The following is a 19,943-nucleotide window of genomic DNA, read 5'->3' on the forward strand; positions in this document are numbered from 1 at the left end:
TTTGTCAGACTCTAAACTGATATGTCCAGGTCTGCTAGACTACCTGTCTATGTCACGGCAAACTCACGACTCCATTTCCCAGAATGATTTCTGCCTTACCTGCTCCAGCCTGTTTGCTTGATCACCTGACTACTGCCAGTCTTTGTTTATGTCTTTTGCCTTGCCCTCTGGATATTACAATCTTCATTAAAGCTCTTAACTGCAAATACATCCGTCCTAACCTCCATTACGTGACACTACCACTGATAATTTTATAGAGGAATAAACATGCACTTGAGCCCTCGTTCAGTTTACTTGATGGATCTGATTATTTTGGCTCTCAAAAGCTATCAAATTCAGCAGTAAGATTATTAGGCCTATATATATTTTTACTGGGAGCATAGTGTGACACTCTGAAATGATATATTGTTATGGACCCCGAGATGAGGGGACCTAAATGCAGAACACAGACGCAGGGATCGAAGGTGAAATGGGGTTTATTAAAGGATGTGAAGGAGTGAGCGTGTGTGAGAAAGGTGAGTTGAAATCGAGTGGTCAAGGTCAGGATTCAAACTCTGTTCCACAGCATGCTAGTAAGATGCTCGGCTGATGCACCACAGGGGAGGGAGAGTGAAGCCAAATTTGAGTGGCCTGTACAGAGCCCTGACCTGAACCCCACCCAACACATTTGGTATGAACTGGAATTCCGACTGTGGCTTTTTTGCCCAACATCATTGCCCAACCTCACTAATACTCTTGTAGCTGAATGGGCAAAAATCCCCATAGCCACATTCCAAAATTTAGTGGAAAGCCTTTCCAGAAGAGTGGAGGTTATAATAACAGCAAAAGAGGGATTAAATATGGAATGGGATGTTCAACAAGCACATACAGGTCTGATGGTCAGGTATCCACAAACCTTTACCCATATAGTGTATCAGAAACCGATATCTGTTAGTTTAGTTTCTCTTATTTACAGTTTTAAAATCTCTTAAGTCTTCACAGCATGTAGCACTACTAGCACTGAAAGCTGTGGCTATATGACCTGTGTTTTCACTAAGGTTAACCGCAGTAAGCATTTCCTGAATCAAACTGCACTATTGAATTTTTGACTTTAAGACGTCTCTTTCAAGTGGTCGTTGGGAGCTGACTCGCGTTCTTGATGAGCCATTTTGGTGACTGGACGGGCGATTGGAATTTATTCTTGAAAATAGGATGAGCCGGATGAAAATGATTAATAGCTTATTCTAATATATAATGTGTCTGGTGAAATGTAAATATATATCTGAGTAAATATAACTGTTTGCTTTTGAGAATGTGGTTAAGTAAACGTTAAAATATACAGAAACATGTATATTTGTATAAAGTAGAAATATTCCAAAAAAAACTATTGCTCCTTCTCTACTTGATGCCACTGGAATTAAGTGAAAGCACATTTTATCTTATGTCTCTTTAAGCCTCAGTATGCCAAGTTATGAATGATAAATTGCCAAGATACATTTATCGAAGCAATGGAGTGCAAAGTGTACTGGATCACATAAAGGACAGCAAGTCAAAAAATTGTGAGCAGCTTCATGTGTCATGTATTCTCTCCTCACACTGAGTGCTGCATAACTAGGTCTCTTCATTCAAGGTTGTTGTGTTTGCCAGTTAACCCTGTTAGACACCCCAGTTAGACACCCCAGCTCACGTCGACGCACTGATGGCCCTTTGAAAGGATTCCCACTACAGAACCAATTTTATTTTGAAAGGATGTTGGACCCCAAGCTCAAAGAGTAGCAGTGGCTGAAGTTTTCTTGGCCACCACAGGAAACCTAGGCTTACGAAGCCAAGCTCCAGACGTTTTTTTTTTTTTTTGGTAATGCTTAGACACTGGGGAGGGATGTGGGGGGAGTGTCGGAGTGTTGCCCTCACAGCGCCCTTGGAGTGACGGGATCTGTCACTGCGAATTACTAAGCAGAGCAGTGCCCTCTTCTGTGTTGTCATATGTTTGTTTACGTTGCCACTTGTGTTTTGTTTTGGTTCATGTCCTTTCTCCACCCATGCTCTCACTGGTTGTATCTTTTGTTGTGTCTTGATTCTCAGACCTGTTTTCACTTCGCCCTTTAATTAGTTTGCACATTTCAACCCTCTTGTTTCTCTGTTCTAGGTGACGTATACGCTCAGTTTTGTCTTTGTGCACCTGACAATACCAAGTCTGTTTCCCATATTTGCTGTTTAGGTTTGTCTGAGCTATGTCTCTTGATTTACACTTGTTGTCTTTGCTCATTTAACCCTGTTTGCCGATTGCCCGGCCCCTGCATGTTGCGTGACCTTGATTCTGCCTAATGTTTTGGATTTGTTGATCTGTTCCTCATTAAAGCCAAATTACCTGCAACTGCATCCACCTCAGCCTCTCTACACAACACACAGCACCTGAGAGCAGCAGAGAGGCAGCAGGGACAGTTCGAGAAAGCTTTACACCACTGGGGTTAAGGGAAAGTACATATTATCTAATCTCTCTCACTCAGCATTATTACGCCAAGTTATTAATGATGTTACATTTATCAGAGCAATATCGTCCAAAGTGTACTGGCTCACATGAAGGACATCAAGTAAAAACATATGAGCAGCCTCATAGCACCTGAGAGCAGCAGAGAGGCAGCCGGAACAGCCGAAGACATGCAGAACCACCAATTGTGCCACGTGAGGAAAATGATGATGAGGATGAAGATAAACAACATCTTAGTCAGACAGTGTCTGGGAGAAATCATTGGCACTTTTGTACTTTTGGTGAGTTTTAGCTTAACAGTGTTTATTTGTGATAAAAGTAGAAACCATTTTGAGTAATAGGTACAATTACACTTATTCGAATCAGCCAAACTAACAAATATGTGAAAAACATTATATACTTTCCTGTTAAATTTATTTCTCAGTATGAAAAGAAATTATGCACAATCAGCTGTCATCTCAGGTAGATGTCTCATGTTGTTTTATTACTGTTTTCATAACTTATATAAGACAAATATAAGACAAAAATACAATATCACAATTCTTTAAGACATTTACGGTACACAATATGTCACATTATATAAGTTATAAGTTTGCAAACAATTTCCCAGCAACACAATATTGTTGATTTAAAAAAAATCAAAAAACAACTTTTGGCTATTTTATTTAATGTCTACAAATATATATATATATATATATATATATATATATATATATATATATATATATATATATATATATATATATATATATATATATTCTAGTTTTTCTAAGAATCTGCAAAGAGTAAAGTATTTTAACATCAAGTACATTTATAATTAATAAAAAAAATAAACTGCCATAATTTATTGATAACAATATTACATTTTCATAACCTCCAGGTCTACTTCCTACTTGCAATAGTAACTTGGTAAATTCATGAAAAATGGATTTTCTCAGACTATCAAATGTTTCTGCAGCATTTGTTTCTACAGTTAGTTGACTTTAGAAACTCTACATTTTAGCAGTAATCTTATCTTGTTATTATATACCCACATATTAAGATATGGCATATATTCTAATCATTAACCTCATATTATGGCTCATTATGAGAACACAACAACTTGGAAACTAGATAAAGAGGGCAACATGCCAAGGACTCCTCTTATGCAAACCACAGAGACTCAAAGAAAAAGACAGGGGAGTCCTCTATGAAGAATCAACTTTCAATTAAAAAGTACATTTTGTTTAGTTTTACTATTTGGTAACACTTCTGTACCTGTGAGTGATACCTGGTAATTAGATGTTATCTACTGTTTATTACACTCTGTGAGAGTCTATCTATCTACAGTGCTCTCTACTAATATTGGCACTCTTGGTAAATATGAGAAAAGAAGGCTGTGAAAAAATGTCTTTATTGTTCAACCCTTTGATCTTTAAAAAAAATCACAAACATACTCTGCTCTCATAGAGATCAAACAAATGCAAACAAAACACAGGTTTATCAAAAATATCTTTGCTGAATATAGGTGTGCAGCAATTATTTGAACCCTTTTAGTCAATACTTTGTGCTACCTTGCTTTGCCAAGATAACAGCTCTGAGTCTTCTCCTACAATGCTGATGAGGTTGGAGAATACATGGCAAGAGATCTGAGACCGTTCCTCCATACAGAATCTCTCCAGATCCTTCACATTTCGAGGTCCATGCGGGTGGACTCTCCTCTTCAGTTCACCCCAAAGGTTTTCTATGGGTTTCAAGTCAGGGGACTGGGATGGCCATGGAAGGACCTTGATTTTGTGGACAGTAAACCATTTTTGTGTTGGTTTTGATGTATGTTTTGGATCATTGTGCTGCGGCCCATTTTAAGCTTTCTGGCAGAGGCAGTCAGGTTTTCATTTAATATCTGTTGATATTTGATAGAGTTCATGATGCCATGTATCCTAACAAAATGTCCAGGTCCTCTGGCAGAAAAACAGCCCCAAAACATTAAAGAGCCACCACCATATATAACCTTGGGCATGAGGCTTTTCCATATGGCTTCCTCTCTGTGTGCGCTAAAACCACCTCTGGTGTTTATTGCTAAAAAGCTCTATTTTGGTTTCATCTGACCATAGAACCCGATCCCATTTGAAGTTCCAGTAGTGTCTGGCAAACTGATGATACTTGAGGTTGTTGTTTTTTTTGGATGAGAGTAGATGCTTTTTTCTTGAAACCCTTCCAAACAATGTGTGGTGATGTAGGTGACTTAGCTGACATCTAGATGAACACTTTATAGTTGATTTTATGAACAAGCCATTCCCTTCAAATGCAATTGAAGTTAGAAACATGTATACCAATATGCAACTTTAGAGACGGTCCCTTAATTTGCACATATCTGTGAATACCGAACGTCCAACGTCAAGCCAACTTTACACCAGTCCGTTAGGTTCATCTTCTCTTGAGTCTTGACTGCACAATCCCACCACTAGGGGGCTGGCCCAGAGTAACATGTTACAATAGTACTGGAAATCCATTGCTCGTCCTGTGAGACCCGGATGTGAAGCCTTGAATTTTAAGACCTGAATTTTTGCAGCCTGAATTTGTGAGGTTGAAAAATAATGTACTACCTGACCAATAATGAAGATGGTATTTTAACAACTGAATATTTTGGAACCGTATTTTAGGAAGGTGAATATGTGTGCATTGAATTTTGAATGCTGGAATTTTGTTTTCAATCAAAATATACAATCCCAATGAATTGCAGAGGAAACTAATTCAAGCACTGTTATTGCTGTGCTTTTTTTTTTCCAATTGTGTCAAATTGCTGGGCAGAAAAATTCAAGTACTGTCATTGCGATATGTTTTTATTCAATTTATGTAATTCAACATGCCATTTTGCCTTGAGGACATTTGGCACTATTATACTTCCATAGCGGAGCAGCACCTCGTTTGCATTTAAAGAGACACACACCAAAACAGCGTGTTTTTGCTTCCACCCAAAAAAGGGCATTTTCAACATGGTATAATAAATGATTTGTGGGGTATTTTGAGCTGAAACTTTACAGATGTATCTGGGGACACCTGGGACTTATATTACGTCTTGTAAAAAGGCTTAAAATAGGTCTCCTTTAAGTATATTATTGTAGTACAGAATTGTGCATCACTTCACTTTTTAAGAAAAGAAAATGTACATTCACCATCCACTTTATTAGGAACACCTGTACACCTGCACATTCATGCAGTTATCTAATCAGCCAATCATGTGGCAGCAGCATAAATGTATAAAATCATGAAGATACAGGTCAAGCGCTTCAGTTGCTGTTCACACTGTCAGCCAATAACACACGAGTGTTTCCAAGTATTTTCCTGTAAACCCTCTCTGATCGGTCTCGCCTCCGTTCACTGAAGATATTAAATTACAGGCCGTCTTCTTTTACTGATGTTCATTTACGTAGTGACAAACCGCTCCAAGTGGAGAATTATTCAGGGCTAAAGAACAAATCTTCTGGGCAAAACGTGATTTATTTTAAAAATGCATTTGACTTAATATTGTTTTCTTCACAATAAATTTGTAACGCAAGTCACGTAATTTTATTGACATCAGTGACTGTAATCAAATTATATACATTTAAAATGTAGTACGGTGCATTACTGCGTTATCAGAAAAAGTCATTCGATTACAGTTATGTAATCCAAGCTCTGGCTGCAAGTGATATGAATCCACATTGTTGAGAAGTTCAGTGTTAAAGAACAACTCCAGCAACCTTTATTCCTGTTGTCACACGACCACTCACACCCCACCCTCCTCTCTCTTGTATCACCAGCCACCAGCCACAATGTAATCTCAGGCAGTTCGACTATTGCAGGTCAACAGTGTGCTATTTGGCAGTGATTGCATACTGGTGAACGATAAAGATCTGCATTCATGTCATTTTGACAGCTTACCTACACTATTCGAAACACAATCAAATTATTCTTAAGGCTACTGGAATGATTTTTTTTCTAAATGTGTATTGACACAGAAAATTCCCAAGACTTGATTCTGACTTTATACACCCCACTGTGTTCACAGTCGTCATGAAGCTTAATGGTATTCAGTCTTTGACTCTGTGCTGTGGTGTCTGGTTAGGTCAAAGTGTGTTCAAATAGAAAGTAATGGCACTCGGTAGTAAAGATAAAGTCCCATTGAAACTGTAATCGCACTGCTTACATTCCTGTGTTAATCAATATTAACATACGAAGCATTTTAACACAAGACATAAAGCTTAGTCTAAACTAATCTCATTTTGTTGGGCTAATAAAGTTTATATGACAGTATACAGTGGTAGCACATGTTAATAATAATCTGCATATTATATTTGTGCATTTGTGGTGAGAAAGGATGGAAAATAAGTAGTGTGCAGTGTGAACTGAACTGAAAAACTGCGTAACATTTACATTTTGTGGTTTGATACTGGACATAAAATGTGTTTAAGGACTATATGTCAGCCATTATAGGCCAAAGGCATGTTAATTTTGCGTCCCACATTAAGTAAAGAACGAAACATGAGGGGGCATGTCGCTGAAGGAAAATAATCAACGACAGAGTGGTGGGATGTGACACAAAGCAGGGTCAATACCTGCCTGAAGTTATTTCTCTTATTCCACAGACATTTGCCAACACAAACAATTTTTTCTTTACTAAAAACAATTTTAGCTCATTACTCGTTACATTTAATGTTTTGGAACATCCTCGAAACAATTAAGCTCTTCTTATCGCTTACTTGTATAATAGCTACTGTATAAGCAGTTCATCCATCACTAGTGTTTCTTTCACTAGTGTTCACGTTCCACAAACGCTAAATAAACGTCTCCTCACAGAAAACTTCATCATATCAATAAATATACATGGTTTTTAATCCGTTCACGTGTAGCATCCACCAACATATTAAAAAGAGTGCATTGTTACAATAGAAAGTTATAGTTATGAGTAATCTGATTCCGACCAATCAGATTTGAAAATTCTACAGCACTCTAGTATAAAACCTGCTGTGGAAAACGATGAAAATGAAACAAGTGAATTAAAAAACAACCTCAAATCAGTCAATCAAACTAGTTATGCTTTAAGACATAGACATCAGTGGCCCTTGGAGTTGATCAATTTCTACTGGATTCCTGTTTTTCCTGTAAACAAAACAACAACAACAAAACATTTATTACATTTGCAAAATTAATTTTTGTTGTTGTTGTTGTTGTTGTTTTGCTCATCTCTCACTAGGTCACTTGTTGATGCCTGTGTCACACAGATAAGTAAAATAGAGTGTTTGTACAGCTTCCCAATCAAATATGCTTTGGGTCTGAATGATCAGTTTAAAAGATAAGGTTTTGTTCTTTTTCTGCTTCTTCTTCTTTTTTTTTTATTTTTAAATACATTTATTATGAGACATCCAACTACACTCGTGTTGCCGTTTAATCATCTCACTAGTCTTGCCCACAGTGGTTTAAATGAGATGGCTTCTCTTTCCTCTTCGATTTTTTTGTTAACCTCTCACCTCTTGGTTTCTGCTCAAGCTGTTCGGCTGTTCCGCAGCAGCTCAGGTGAAGACCGGTGATCAATTGAAGGGGCAGTATCTGTCAGCCAACCTGAGCTTTGCTGTGGGGGTCATGTCCGCCATGTACCTCTGCATGGGGGTGTCAGGTGAGAATAAAGAGACTGGAAGAATTACACTAAGATGTTACACTGAGTACTAAGTAGTTAAGCACAATAGTTTTATTATTAATAATATTATTATTATTTCCTGGTTTTGTGAACTCTAAATGTTCTGTATTGCTGGTTACCACCTCAACTTTATATCCTTTACTCTTTCCTCACCCTTCAGGTGCTCATCTGAACCCTGCGGTGTCTCTGAGTTTCTGTGTGCTGGGTGATCTTCCCTGGCGCTGCCTTCTGCCTTACTCTCTGTCTCAGCTGCTAGGGGCCTACCTTGCCTCTGCAGTTGTCTACACCATGTACTACGGTGAGGCCACAGGCACAACTCAAAGCAACCCTGAGTTTTTAAATTAGATTAAGTGTCATTAGAAGATTACCCCCAAAATGACTGATTTGCCAGTACTACACAGATAATGCTTAGGTTAACACTTATAGTGACCTCCACTAATATTGGCACCCTTGATAAATTTGAGCAAAGAAGGCTGTAAAAAAAAAATTGTCATTATCATTTAACCTTTTGATCTTTTGTTGAAAAGAATTCACAAAAATACTCTGCTCTCATGGATATCAAACAATTGCAAACAAAACACAGGTTTGTCAAAAAATATCTATTCACAGCCTTCTTTGCTCATATTTACCAAGGGTGCCAATATTAGTGGTGGGCACTGTATTTTTGAAAATACTACACAGATTACACACTTGGTTTCTTTTTAAAATTTGCTATGATTAGGCAGCGTTAGGAAGGGCAGAATAATTTATTTTTGTGTTTCCTTTGCTCTAGATGCTATAATGAATTACAGTGGTGGGATTCTGACTGCTTATGGTCCTAATGAAACTGCATCCATCTTTGCCACGTACCCCACACCGGGGACGTCCCTACAGACCAACGTCTTTGACCAGGTCAGTGCAAAAATGCTGAATTATGTATAGGGAAACAGACCAATAGACCACATAGTCACACGTTCTCAATCAGTATTTAACAAATCAAAAATTTCAATAATTTCAGAGCATAATGGATATTCATTCTGGGTGTTGTGAAAAAAAAGCACAAAACAGGGCAGAATTTTCTTAAATATTATATATTTTGCTTTGCTAATGCCATTATGTTTTATACCTCAAGGAACAGCGTGTATTATACTGAACTGCTTGATAATTAGCTGATCAGTTGTTGTTGTTTTATTTATTTATTTATTTTAAAAAACACTCTTACCTGCCTAATCTGCCCTGTCTAATCTATACACTTCACTTCTCATCAACTGTTTTTAATTTCTACATGACCATCTTGTTAGTCAGTGAAAAGTACACATTATGCTTGTTCTAATACACTTAACATTAGCTGATGAGTTGAATCAGTTGCATAAACACTCAACACTGTGGTATTGTGGCTACAGGACTCGATAGAACCCTGGACATGATCTGAGCTATAATATTTTCTCTCTTCATGATGCTATGGCCAGTTGGTCGGCACTGCTACACTGTTGTTGTGCATCCTGCCCCTAAGTGATAAGAGGAACAGACCTGCTCCTGATGCCTTGCTCCCACCAATTGTAGCAGCTGTTGTTTTGGGAATAGCCACTGCCATGTCATCTAACTGTGGTGGAGCCATAAATCCAGCAAGGGATCTCGGGCCTCGGCTCTTCACTCTCACAGCAGGCTGGGGCACTGAAGTCTTTACGTAAGTCTGAGATCGTTTTAACACTCACGTTCTGTTTTCTATTTGGTAGTACCCATAAATGCCGAACATTTCATGAACATAGTATTTGATTTACTGAGATTTATTCTGTCTCTGTAACTCACTTAGGTGCTATGATTACTTCTTCTGGGTGCCGCTGGTGGCTCCTCTGTTTGGGGGGTTGCTGGGCTGCTTTTTATACCAAGTCTTCATTCAGTGGCACCTTCCTGACCCTGATCAAGAAACAGTCAAAAGCCAATCCCAGGACACTGAAATTAATTTAAAAGTGGTTGCCCTGTAATGAGCAAACATCTATCATTTACGTCCCAATTTCCTGTTATCTTTCATCATTATGAAGCAGATGTTTATGGAGTAGTCCATTGCAAGGCATCTCACATGCACAAACACGCATGCACACATGTATTCACAACTATGGCCAATTTAGAGTTATATTTAACTTCTTTTGATATTTAAATAAATAAATAAATAATGTTATCTGATTTGTTAATAACATAAGACAGGAAATGTAACAAGGAGAGCTATTCCTGCTAAATGAATCATAATGTATCTGCTTAGTTCTGGTTAGTAGACTGGAAAGCTACTGAAGTTACTGAAGTTCCACAGTTTTATCGAAGCCTCCTTTATCCCTCTTTAGTCTCAATTTTGAGACTTTTCTACATGAGCTAAATTATACCTGTATTTATCTTGGTAAAGAATTTTTTGTCATACCTTACTAACAAGGTAATAAATGCACTACTTTACAGAAACAGAATAACAAACTCACTTTGCATTCCAAGTACTAAAGATGTCCCATTCATTGATATACATTTTCAGTAACAGCTTTCTCCTGGTCAGGATGGATCCAGAGACTATCCTGGGAACACTTGGGGTGAGGTTCAACAATACCAGTATATTGCAGGAGACCATGCACACAACATTCACATAAACCTAGGGGCAATTTAGTCTGGAGAATTCACCTACCAGTATGTCTTTTGGGAGGTGGGAGGAAGCTGGAGAATCTAGAGAAAACTCATAGACAGAAATCCAAGTTCCAGATCAAAGCTATCGGAAATCAAGGAGCTGTAAGGCAGCAATGCAACCTGCTGTGCCACTGTACTGTACCACCAGCTTACTTGGTACCTGTTGAACTATACAAAATAAAAGCACAAAATCAGAATATATTTGTTTGCTTCTTTCTGTCACTCTCTTTCTGCTTATTACATTGAGATGTATTTTGTATTTGTGCCAGTGTAGTGCTATAATTACATTTGATATAATTTATGTAATTACATTTTAAATTCCGTATAATGCTATAAATACATTTATATGTATTCATCTGGTAGTTAATGTAGCTGATTAAGATACAAGCCCTAGAAGTTACCACCAACTGACAAGAAAAAAGTTTAAGATAGCTGTCGGAGGAACAGAGACATCTACAGTTAAACACATACTGAAAAACTTATGTTTAAACTTTAAAGCATGAGCGTTGGAGTAAGTGCTAGAGTAGTACTACACAAACTAGTCACAATGCTTAGGCAGCGAAGTTTAGTGCACAGCCGTTAAGGCTCTGGTTTTCTGATCAGAAGGTCAGAGGTTCAAGCCCCAGCACTGCCCGACTCTGGGTTACTGTTTGGACGGTCAGGGGTTCAAGCCACTGTTGGGCCCTTGAGCAAGGCCCTTAACCCTCTCTGCTCCAGGGGTGCTGTGTCATGGCTGACCCTGTGCTCTGACCCCAACTTCCTAACATGCTGGGCTATGCAAAGAAAAGAATTTCACTGTGCTGTAATGTATACGTGACCAATAAAGACTCATTATCATTAAAAAAATCACTTTGATGTAACAGCACCATCATTTAGTTATTGGTCATTTAGTATAGTGGTACACACCAACCAGCCCTAACATTAAAACCACCTGCCTAATATTGTGTAGGACCCCAAAAGAGTTCTCACCTAGTCGTCTAACCATCACAGTGTGGCCCTTGCCAAAGTCTCTCAGATCCTTACACTTGCGAGAGAGAGAGAGAGAGAGAGAGAGAGAGAGAGAGAGAGAGAGAGAGAGAGAGAGTTAGTTGGGCGTGTTCTGAAAAAGAGAAAAGCACTGAGTAGGCTATTAGTTCGTGTGTACATTTTTGGCCAACAGAGGGCGAACAGAAACTAGTCACGGAATAATTAAAGACTTGAAAGGACGCATTCTAAGTATTATTATCTAATTCAGTAAAATAGTTTTCACTTTTAGTTATATATCAAATCTTCATAAATAAGGTAAAAATATTAATTATTACTATATCCCCTAGCCATATCCCCTAGCCAATATATTCAACAATAACAACAACAACATTAATAATGATCATCATCATCATCATCATAATGATAATAATAATAATAATAATTTATTGGTGATGTTAAAAAACTAGGCATACAGCCTACATAAAAGGCAATACAAAAAGGCGCTTCAGGAAAATTAGACATTAATAGTCAGGATACAAACCGTTATATTACTGATTCATTGGTCATTTAAAACCAGTTTCATGTGTACTGTTACAAATAAACACGATTTATTTCTTGCCGGTTGATTTTGATCTGTAAATAAGTGGCGCAAGTGTTAGGTGGGGGGCGGGGCGTTAGACTCCGAAGCCACGCCCTCTCCCTCAGCCTCCACTCACTGTACGAGTGTCTGCTTTTAAACGAGTTAAACGTCAATGCATCTCTCACCTGCGGCTCGCGGTGCTTTAGTGACTGCAGGGGAAATAGCATGCCACTGCTAATATATTCGGGTTTTCTACTAAAGGGAAGGCGTTAAAATAACAAGAGGAAATAAAGATGTCCCGACACATGAGTGCCTAGAAAACGAAAAGAAAGAAAGAAAGAGAGAGAGAGAGAAGACCTGTCAAGGTAAACTATCCGTCCCATACCTTTTCACACAAACACCGTTAAACATTAGAGAAGCTGTCAAAACTTCCGGTAGTGTTGTGCAGCACGCTTCTGTTATATATATATATATATATATATATATATATATATATATATATATACATATATATATATAATATATATAATATATATATATATATATATATATATATATATATATATATATATAGCCTACAAGTACAGCTGGTAGATATTAGATAGGCCTATAGTGTTTATTTGGTTAGAAGGAACACATTTAATGTAGCTGATTTAATATAGTTAGTTTGTTTACTCCGTCGTGTGCTTTTACTAATCTTATTACTAAGCGGCTCTAATGCTTATCCAACTTGGCAGGATTTTTCTAATGCGTACCCAAGACGACTGAACAGCAGGAGAAATGTGGCCCATTCAGGCACCAACAGTATATTTATTTATTTGTTTGTTTGTTTGTTTGTTTGTTTGTTTATTTATTTCCCCCAAAACACCTCATTCATTCCCGTGAAGGCTTTGTTATTTAACTCATATGAGTGAAACTGCTCAAATCTTCCCTGCTGTGACCCTCCAGGACTATAGTGGAACACCCCTGATATTACTAGGGACCTTTTTATTATCTGTGTTTACTAATAGGAACACCTGTACCCCTGCTCATTCATCCAAACAGCCAGTCATGTGGCAGCAGCTCAATGCATAATAACATCCTGAAGATACAAGTTACGAGCACGTTCACATTAAATATCAGAATATGGAGGGGAAAAAAGTGAGTCTCGGTGACTTTGACTATGGCAAATGGTCTGGTTTGTGAGCTATCGTTGTCTTCCTGTCAGCTCGAGCCATGCAGTCTGGTCATTCTCCACTGATCGTTCCAATCCACCATGGGCGTAACTACGCATTCTTTGGGGGGGTCGTGTCCCCCCAGTGTTGAGGAAATACCAATCTGTTCCCCCAGTATACAGTACAAACTATTTTCTATATGACCCCCTTTAATGAACCCTGCCGACGGATCTGTCTTTTCTTCATCTATTCTATTTATTTATGTCTATTCCTTTTTAATATATTTCCGTTTGTTAAGGAAAATAGGTGTACCTCCAATTGTACACTTGGTTGCGCCCATACTCAATGCAAGCTCGTTGATCTATTTTAGCAGCTCAGTCTGTAAGAAATGGAGACCGCAGACAAGCGTACAAAAGTGCAGCAGAACATGCAAGCTTTTTTCAGACAGTAAGTAACTAGATACCTAAATAGTATTTGACCTTAGCTTAGAATAGAAGGCGTCATACCATGGTTTGGTTTGTTCTTAAGACCGTCAATTAACTTTTGATATTTGCACACCCGCGAAGTAGGCTAGACTAACGTCAGTTCCAGTTTTTGACCATTCACGTTACATTTATACTTGGACCCCTCAATGTCCATACCATGGTTACGCCCTTGCAATCAACAAGGCGTTTCTGCCCACAGAACTACCACTCGCTGGAAGGTGTTTTTTTTTTTTGTTTTTGTTTTTTCGCTTTCTGTGTACATACTGTTGTTTGTGGAAAATCCCAGGAGATCAGCAGTTTCTGAAATACTCAAATCAGCCTATCCGGCACCAACAAGCGTGCCACAGTTAAAATCACTGACTTGCATGAATGAGCCGATGTACATGTGTTCCTATTAAAGTCTCCAGTCAGTGTCAGTATGTGTCATTTAAACTACAACACTTTTGAGTATTTAAAAGTCATTGGCCGTGATAATTTTACTTTTGACTTAAGCTGGACTTTGACATTCCTTCAGGAGGGAAAGAATTTTGACTTTCAGCCAAAACATGTGCTTTGTTCAGCGTTGCTTAGAGAGCAAGCACGTGTATAAATCAGGAAACAATTGGCTGTGTGAAATGATAGGAGTATTAATAAAAAGAAAAAGAAATGGAGACAGAAGAGCTTAGTTTAAATTCCTGTCCTTATAATTCTGATGCTTTGCATCCCGTTTTGACCTTTTGAAGAGAATGAGGGGTATTAACCAGCTAGAATGATCAGATGGATAAGTAGCAAGTGATGCAAGTAAATAAAACACAGTTTAAACAAAGAGAATCAAGTTAGATGATAATTTACTTCTTTCCATAATATTTATTATGTTGATAATAATGACACTGGTACCGGTGTCTGTCACTGCGAAAGAGAAACATTCAGTACACACATAAATAGTCAGTCATTTTCAGCACTGTTCACCACCAAGTCACTGTTGTTTTCTAAAATAAAACATTACAAGTAGCTTGGGTTTAAATGACTCCAGTTGAACACACATCTGTATATAGCTTTATTCAATTCAATTCAATTCAGTCAATTTTATTTGTACAGCGCTTTTTGCAATGGACATTGACTCAAAGCAGCTTTACAGAAACATGTAAACATGGTATACAGATTTTAAGTGTGCGAATTTATCCCAATTGAGCAAGCCGGTGGTGATGGTGGCAAGGAAAAACTCCCTAAGATGTTAAGAGGAAGAAACCTTGAGAGGAACCAGACTCAGAAGGGAACCCATCCTCATCTGGGTAACAACAGATAGTGTCAAATGAAGTCTGATTGGCCTTAGAAGCCACCATAGTCCCAGCAGTCTGGAATTGGAGTAGATGAGAGCTCCATCCAGAGGTAGGACATCTGAAACGGATCAGGCAGGTCCAGAGAGCAGAAAGGATCAGGATCTCTAGTATCTCCATAAAACCGTGTGTGGCTCGACAGAAGGAGAGAGGGAGAGAAGAGATTGTTAGGACTGTGCTTAGCGTAATAGAAAGTCTAGTCTTGGTAGGCTTGAGTAAACAAATACGTTTTAAGCCTAGACTTAAACACTGATATACATGTGAAACTACTGGTTGGATGTCTGATGTTTATCTGTTGTTAGGCCTCATTTAATTTCTCTTTGTCGTATGACCTGCGGCAACTGTTAGATGTGTGTTAGTCAGTCACTTCCTGACCACTGTATTGATTTGGAGTTATTCCAAGTAAAAAAAAAAAAAGCCTGTTTCTAAAATGTCTGTTAGAGCTTCTTGGAATCCTGCTCGCATAGCAATTTGCGCATTGTATTAAAAATCTCGAGTTTGTCCTTGTCTGTGATGTGGTGATCACATTTCCATTTTCCTTGCAAGTTTCTACTGATGCAAGCAGTTGAAATAACACTACTGAAAGGTGAATACATTAACACTTGGCCTCAGTAGAACCTTCGAGTGTTATCTGGCATATGTAATGGCCTTGAAATGCAAACATAAAGAAATTTTCTTTGAGGGGAATAGATAGTATGCATTGTTCAAATTGATCAGCATGAACCAAGCACATTGATGCACAAAGTACAGAGTACATCCATAGAAATCCTGAACTTTCTGGTACTTTCTTAAGTGTTTGATTAATGTGCACATACAATGAGAGGAAATAAGTATTCAGACACTTTTGTTTTTGTTAAGAAATATGCAAAGATCAACTATAACATTAAAATCACTGACATTTGACATGAATAATGTTGATTATCTCATCACCGGGCACATGTCAAGGAGAGGGATATATTAGGCAGCGTGTGAACAGTCAGCTCTCGAAGTTGATGTGTTGGAAGTAGGAAAAATGGGTAAAACATAAGGATCTGAGCGACTTTGACAAGGGCCAAATTGTGATGGTTAGACGACTGGGTCTGAGCATCTCCAAAACAGCAGGTCTTGTGTGGTGTTCCCTGTACACAGTGTTTAGTACCTACTAAAAGTGGCCCAAGGAAGGACAACCAGTAAACCGGCAAAAGGGTCATGGGCTCCCAAGGCTCACTGATCCACGTGGGGAGCGAAGGCTAGCCCGTCTGGTCCGATCCCACAGAAGAGGTACTGTAGCACAAATTGTTACATATATAGCAATATAGAAAGGTATCAGAAGACAGTGCATCGCAGCTTGCTGGTCAGAGTGCCCATGCTGACCCCTGTCCACTGTCAAAAGCACCTACAATGGGCACGCGAACATCAGAACTGGACCATGGAGCAATGGAAGCAGATGGCCTGGTCTGATGGTCACATTTTCTTTTACATCATGTGGGCAGCTGGGCGCGTGTGCATCACTTACCTGGGGAATGGCACCAGGATGCACTAGGGAAAGAAGATGCAGATGGCACCAGGATGCACTAGGGGACGAAGGCAGAGGCAGTGTGATGCTCGAGGCAATGTTCTGCTGGGAAATCTTGGGTACTGGAATTCATGTGGATGTTATTTTGACACATACCACCTACCTAAATATTGTTGCAGACCAAATGCACCCCTTCATGACAACAGTATTACATAATGGCAGTGGCCTCTTTCAGCAGGATAATGCGTCCTGCTACACTGCAAACATTGTTCAAGAATGGTTTTAGGAATATGGCAAAGAGTTCAAGGTGTTGATTTGGCCTACAGATTCCCCAGATCTCAATCCGATCACGCATCTGTAGGATTTGCTGGACAAACAGGTCCAATCCATGGAGGCCCCACCTCGCAACTTATAGGACTTAAAGAATCTGCTGCTAATGTCTTATGCTAATGTCAGAGGTTTTGTTGAGTCCATGCCTTGACGCGTCGGAGCTGTTTTTGTAACACAATATTAACACAGTATAGGTGGTTTATCTTCTGGCTGATTTATTTGAGATTCTGGTCCATGTTGACATTACACAATTCCTGCAGATTTTCAGGCGCACTTTCATGCTGCGAATCTCCTGTTCTGCCACATCCCAAAGGTGTTCTATTGGATTCAGATGAGGTGACCGGGAAGGCCACTGGAGAACCGTGAACTCATTGTCATGTTCATGAAACCAGTTTGAGATGACTTTTGTTTTGTGACATGGGGCATTATCAGGATGGAAGTAACCATGAGTAAATTGTGGCATGAAGGGATGCACATGGTCAGCAACAACACTCAAATAGACTGTGGCATTCAAGCGATGATTGATTGGCACACTCTGGGCCGTTAATACCAAAAACATTCCCCACACACCATTATACCACCTCCACCAGCCTGGACTCTTGATACAAGGCAGGTTGGGTCCATGGATTCATAATGTTCGTGCCAAAATCTGACCCTTGCATCTGTGTGCCTCAGCAGAAATCGAGATTCATCAGAAAAAAACAAGAAACAGAAAAAACAACCTGGTTGCATACCTCTTAAATAATACTTTGTTAAAGACCCTCTTTGCTTGTGATACAGCTCTCAGTCTTTTTGGCTAAAAGTCTACCAACTAAAGCCGGGTGCACACTGTGCGATTATATTTATTTAATTATTTATTTATTTTAACAGTCCTTTGTGACTGTTGCTTGTCAGACTGTACGAACACGATCCCCGCTGTAATCCATGTCACACTGTAGGATCTCAGTTGTGATTAATGTCTGAGTGTACGATGGTCAAGACGTGAAAAAACGGATGCACGCAGGAAGACTCGCACGGTGTAGGAGAAACCACGCTACAGGACGGTGGCTCAAATCTTCTGACACTGCCAGAATTTAATCGGAGGAAAAATTTGATCGGAACGGCTGTTAATCGGCTGTCGGGGAACACGTCAAATTAGACATCAGAGACTACAGACTTTGGCCTAGGATTATAGGAATCTTTTAGGATTCTCAAAACTTGTCTCAGACAACCAAATCGTGGCCAAACTCGTACAGTGTGAACCCGGCTTTAGTGTACCAAAGTCTACCAACTACCAATCAGGACTCCTCAATTTTGTTCCACTCATCCTTGTAGAAATGCTCCAGATCTACAACCCCAATTCCAAAAAAGTCGGGACACTGTAAAATGTAAATAAAAACAGAATGCAGTGATTTGCAAATCTCATAAACCCACATGTTATTCACAGTAGAACATAGAAAACATGTCAAATGTTTAAACTGAGTAGATGTACCATTTTAAGAAATAAATAAGGTCATTTTGAATTTGATGGCCGCGACACATCTCAAAAAAGTTGGGACGGGGGCAACAAAAGGCTGGAAAAGTAAGCGTTACTAAAAAGACACAGCTGGAAGTTAATTAGCCACAGGTCAGTAACATGATTGGGTATAAAACAGTATCTTAGAAAGGCAGAGTCTTTCAGAAGTAAAGTTGGACAGAGGTTCACCAATCTGCGAAAACTGCATCTACAATTCATGGAACAATTTCAGAATAATGTTCCTCAACGTAAAATTGCGAAGACTATGAATATCTCATCAGCAACTGTACATAATACCATCAAAAGATTTATTTATTTATTTATTTTTTACATTTATTTCCAACTTTTGGAAGTGTGTGTGTGTGTGCATGTGTGCATGTGTGTGTGTGTGTGTGTGTGTGTGTGTGTGTGTGTGTGTGTGTATAAAATTTTAGTTTTTTCTAATATGTTTCTTTTTGTTTTTAACTTGAATGTTGTTGGTTGCTATATCACATTAAAAGTGGAAAAAGATCTGTTATGATTTTTCATGGTTTAAATTATTATTTATTTATTTATTTATTTATTTATTTTTACATCACAAAAAGTTTTAACAGGGGTGTGTAGACATTTTATAGTCACTGAATATCTGGAAGTAGAAAAATAACCATAAATAAAAGGTGCATCTTTGGCAGTACCACTGCAATCCATTTTTAAGCCTGTAAACATGGCTTTTGGAACTTGCTCAGGAATGGAGCCTTTTTGGAACAGGGTGAGGCTGATGTCTAGCTGGTGTGTGGCCATTGTATGGCTGGTGTCTGGTGGGACTTGCAAGCTTCCCCTCTCCCACCAGGTGCAGTATGCTAGTCTATGCATCTCCTCTTCATTTCCACCTTAGTGTGTGGTGGCAAGGCTAGATTCCTTGTGGCACATTGGGAGTGCAAGATTCTTAGCCTCCCTTAGGACTCGGGAGGTTTGCTTTGGCCCTGGGTGGTGTCTTGGGACTGTGGTCGGTACTTCACGATTTTCAGGCCGGTGAATGGCTAGAGCAAGCATCTGTTTTGGTGTCTTGGAAGGTGAAGTTTGCTTACTGGGGAGATATCCCTGAGATATCCCTTTTCTTTACACCGCTTTTGCATGGTTGCCATTCCTGGATAAAACAGGCTTATCTATTATTTGTTGGAAATGCTTGTCAGGATGGGCCATCAAGCTCTCATCAGCTCTCCTGGATGCTTGAACAGTGCATCCATGCACACTTCATACCATAGTGCCAAACTGGTTGAGGCTCTCAGTCATGAGAGAAGAGACTTCTGGGTTGGGAATGCCACGAGGGGTTCCACTGGCTTTCTTATTGACCTAGTCAAACGCTTACCCTCCCTT

At 39.0% G+C, this 19,943-nt stretch overlaps 2 protein-coding genes across 2 annotated transcripts in view; both read left to right on the forward strand.

Moving 5' to 3' along the window:
- Positions 1–416: 416 nt before the first annotated feature.
- aqp10a (aquaporin 10a) lies at positions 417–10,963 on the forward strand. Its single transcript, XM_053624289.1, has 6 exons — positions 417–2,748; positions 7,976–8,102; positions 8,284–8,421; positions 8,896–9,014; positions 9,572–9,789; positions 9,916–10,963. Exons 1-6 carry the CDS (start codon positions 2,581–2,583, stop codon positions 10,085–10,087), a joined length of 942 nt encoding a protein of 313 aa, XP_053480264.1. The 5' UTR covers positions 417–2,580; the 3' UTR covers positions 10,088–10,963.
- A 1,337-nt stretch (positions 10,964–12,300) lies between these two features.
- The window catches only part of atp8b2 (ATPase phospholipid transporting 8B2), a 56,438-nt gene continuing 48,795 nt past the window's right edge, over positions 12,301–19,943 (forward strand). Inside the window, exon 1 of the mRNA XM_053624081.1 lies at positions 12,301–12,677. The gene's annotated coding sequence lies outside the window, so the exon portion shown is untranslated. The remainder of the gene's footprint in view (positions 12,678–19,943) is intronic.

Source organism: Ictalurus furcatus, chromosome 1 (genome assembly GCF_023375685.1).
Source record: "Ictalurus furcatus strain D&B chromosome 1, Billie_1.0, whole genome shotgun sequence".
NCBI classification, from domain to species: Eukaryota; Metazoa; Chordata; class Actinopteri; order Siluriformes; family Ictaluridae; genus Ictalurus; species Ictalurus furcatus.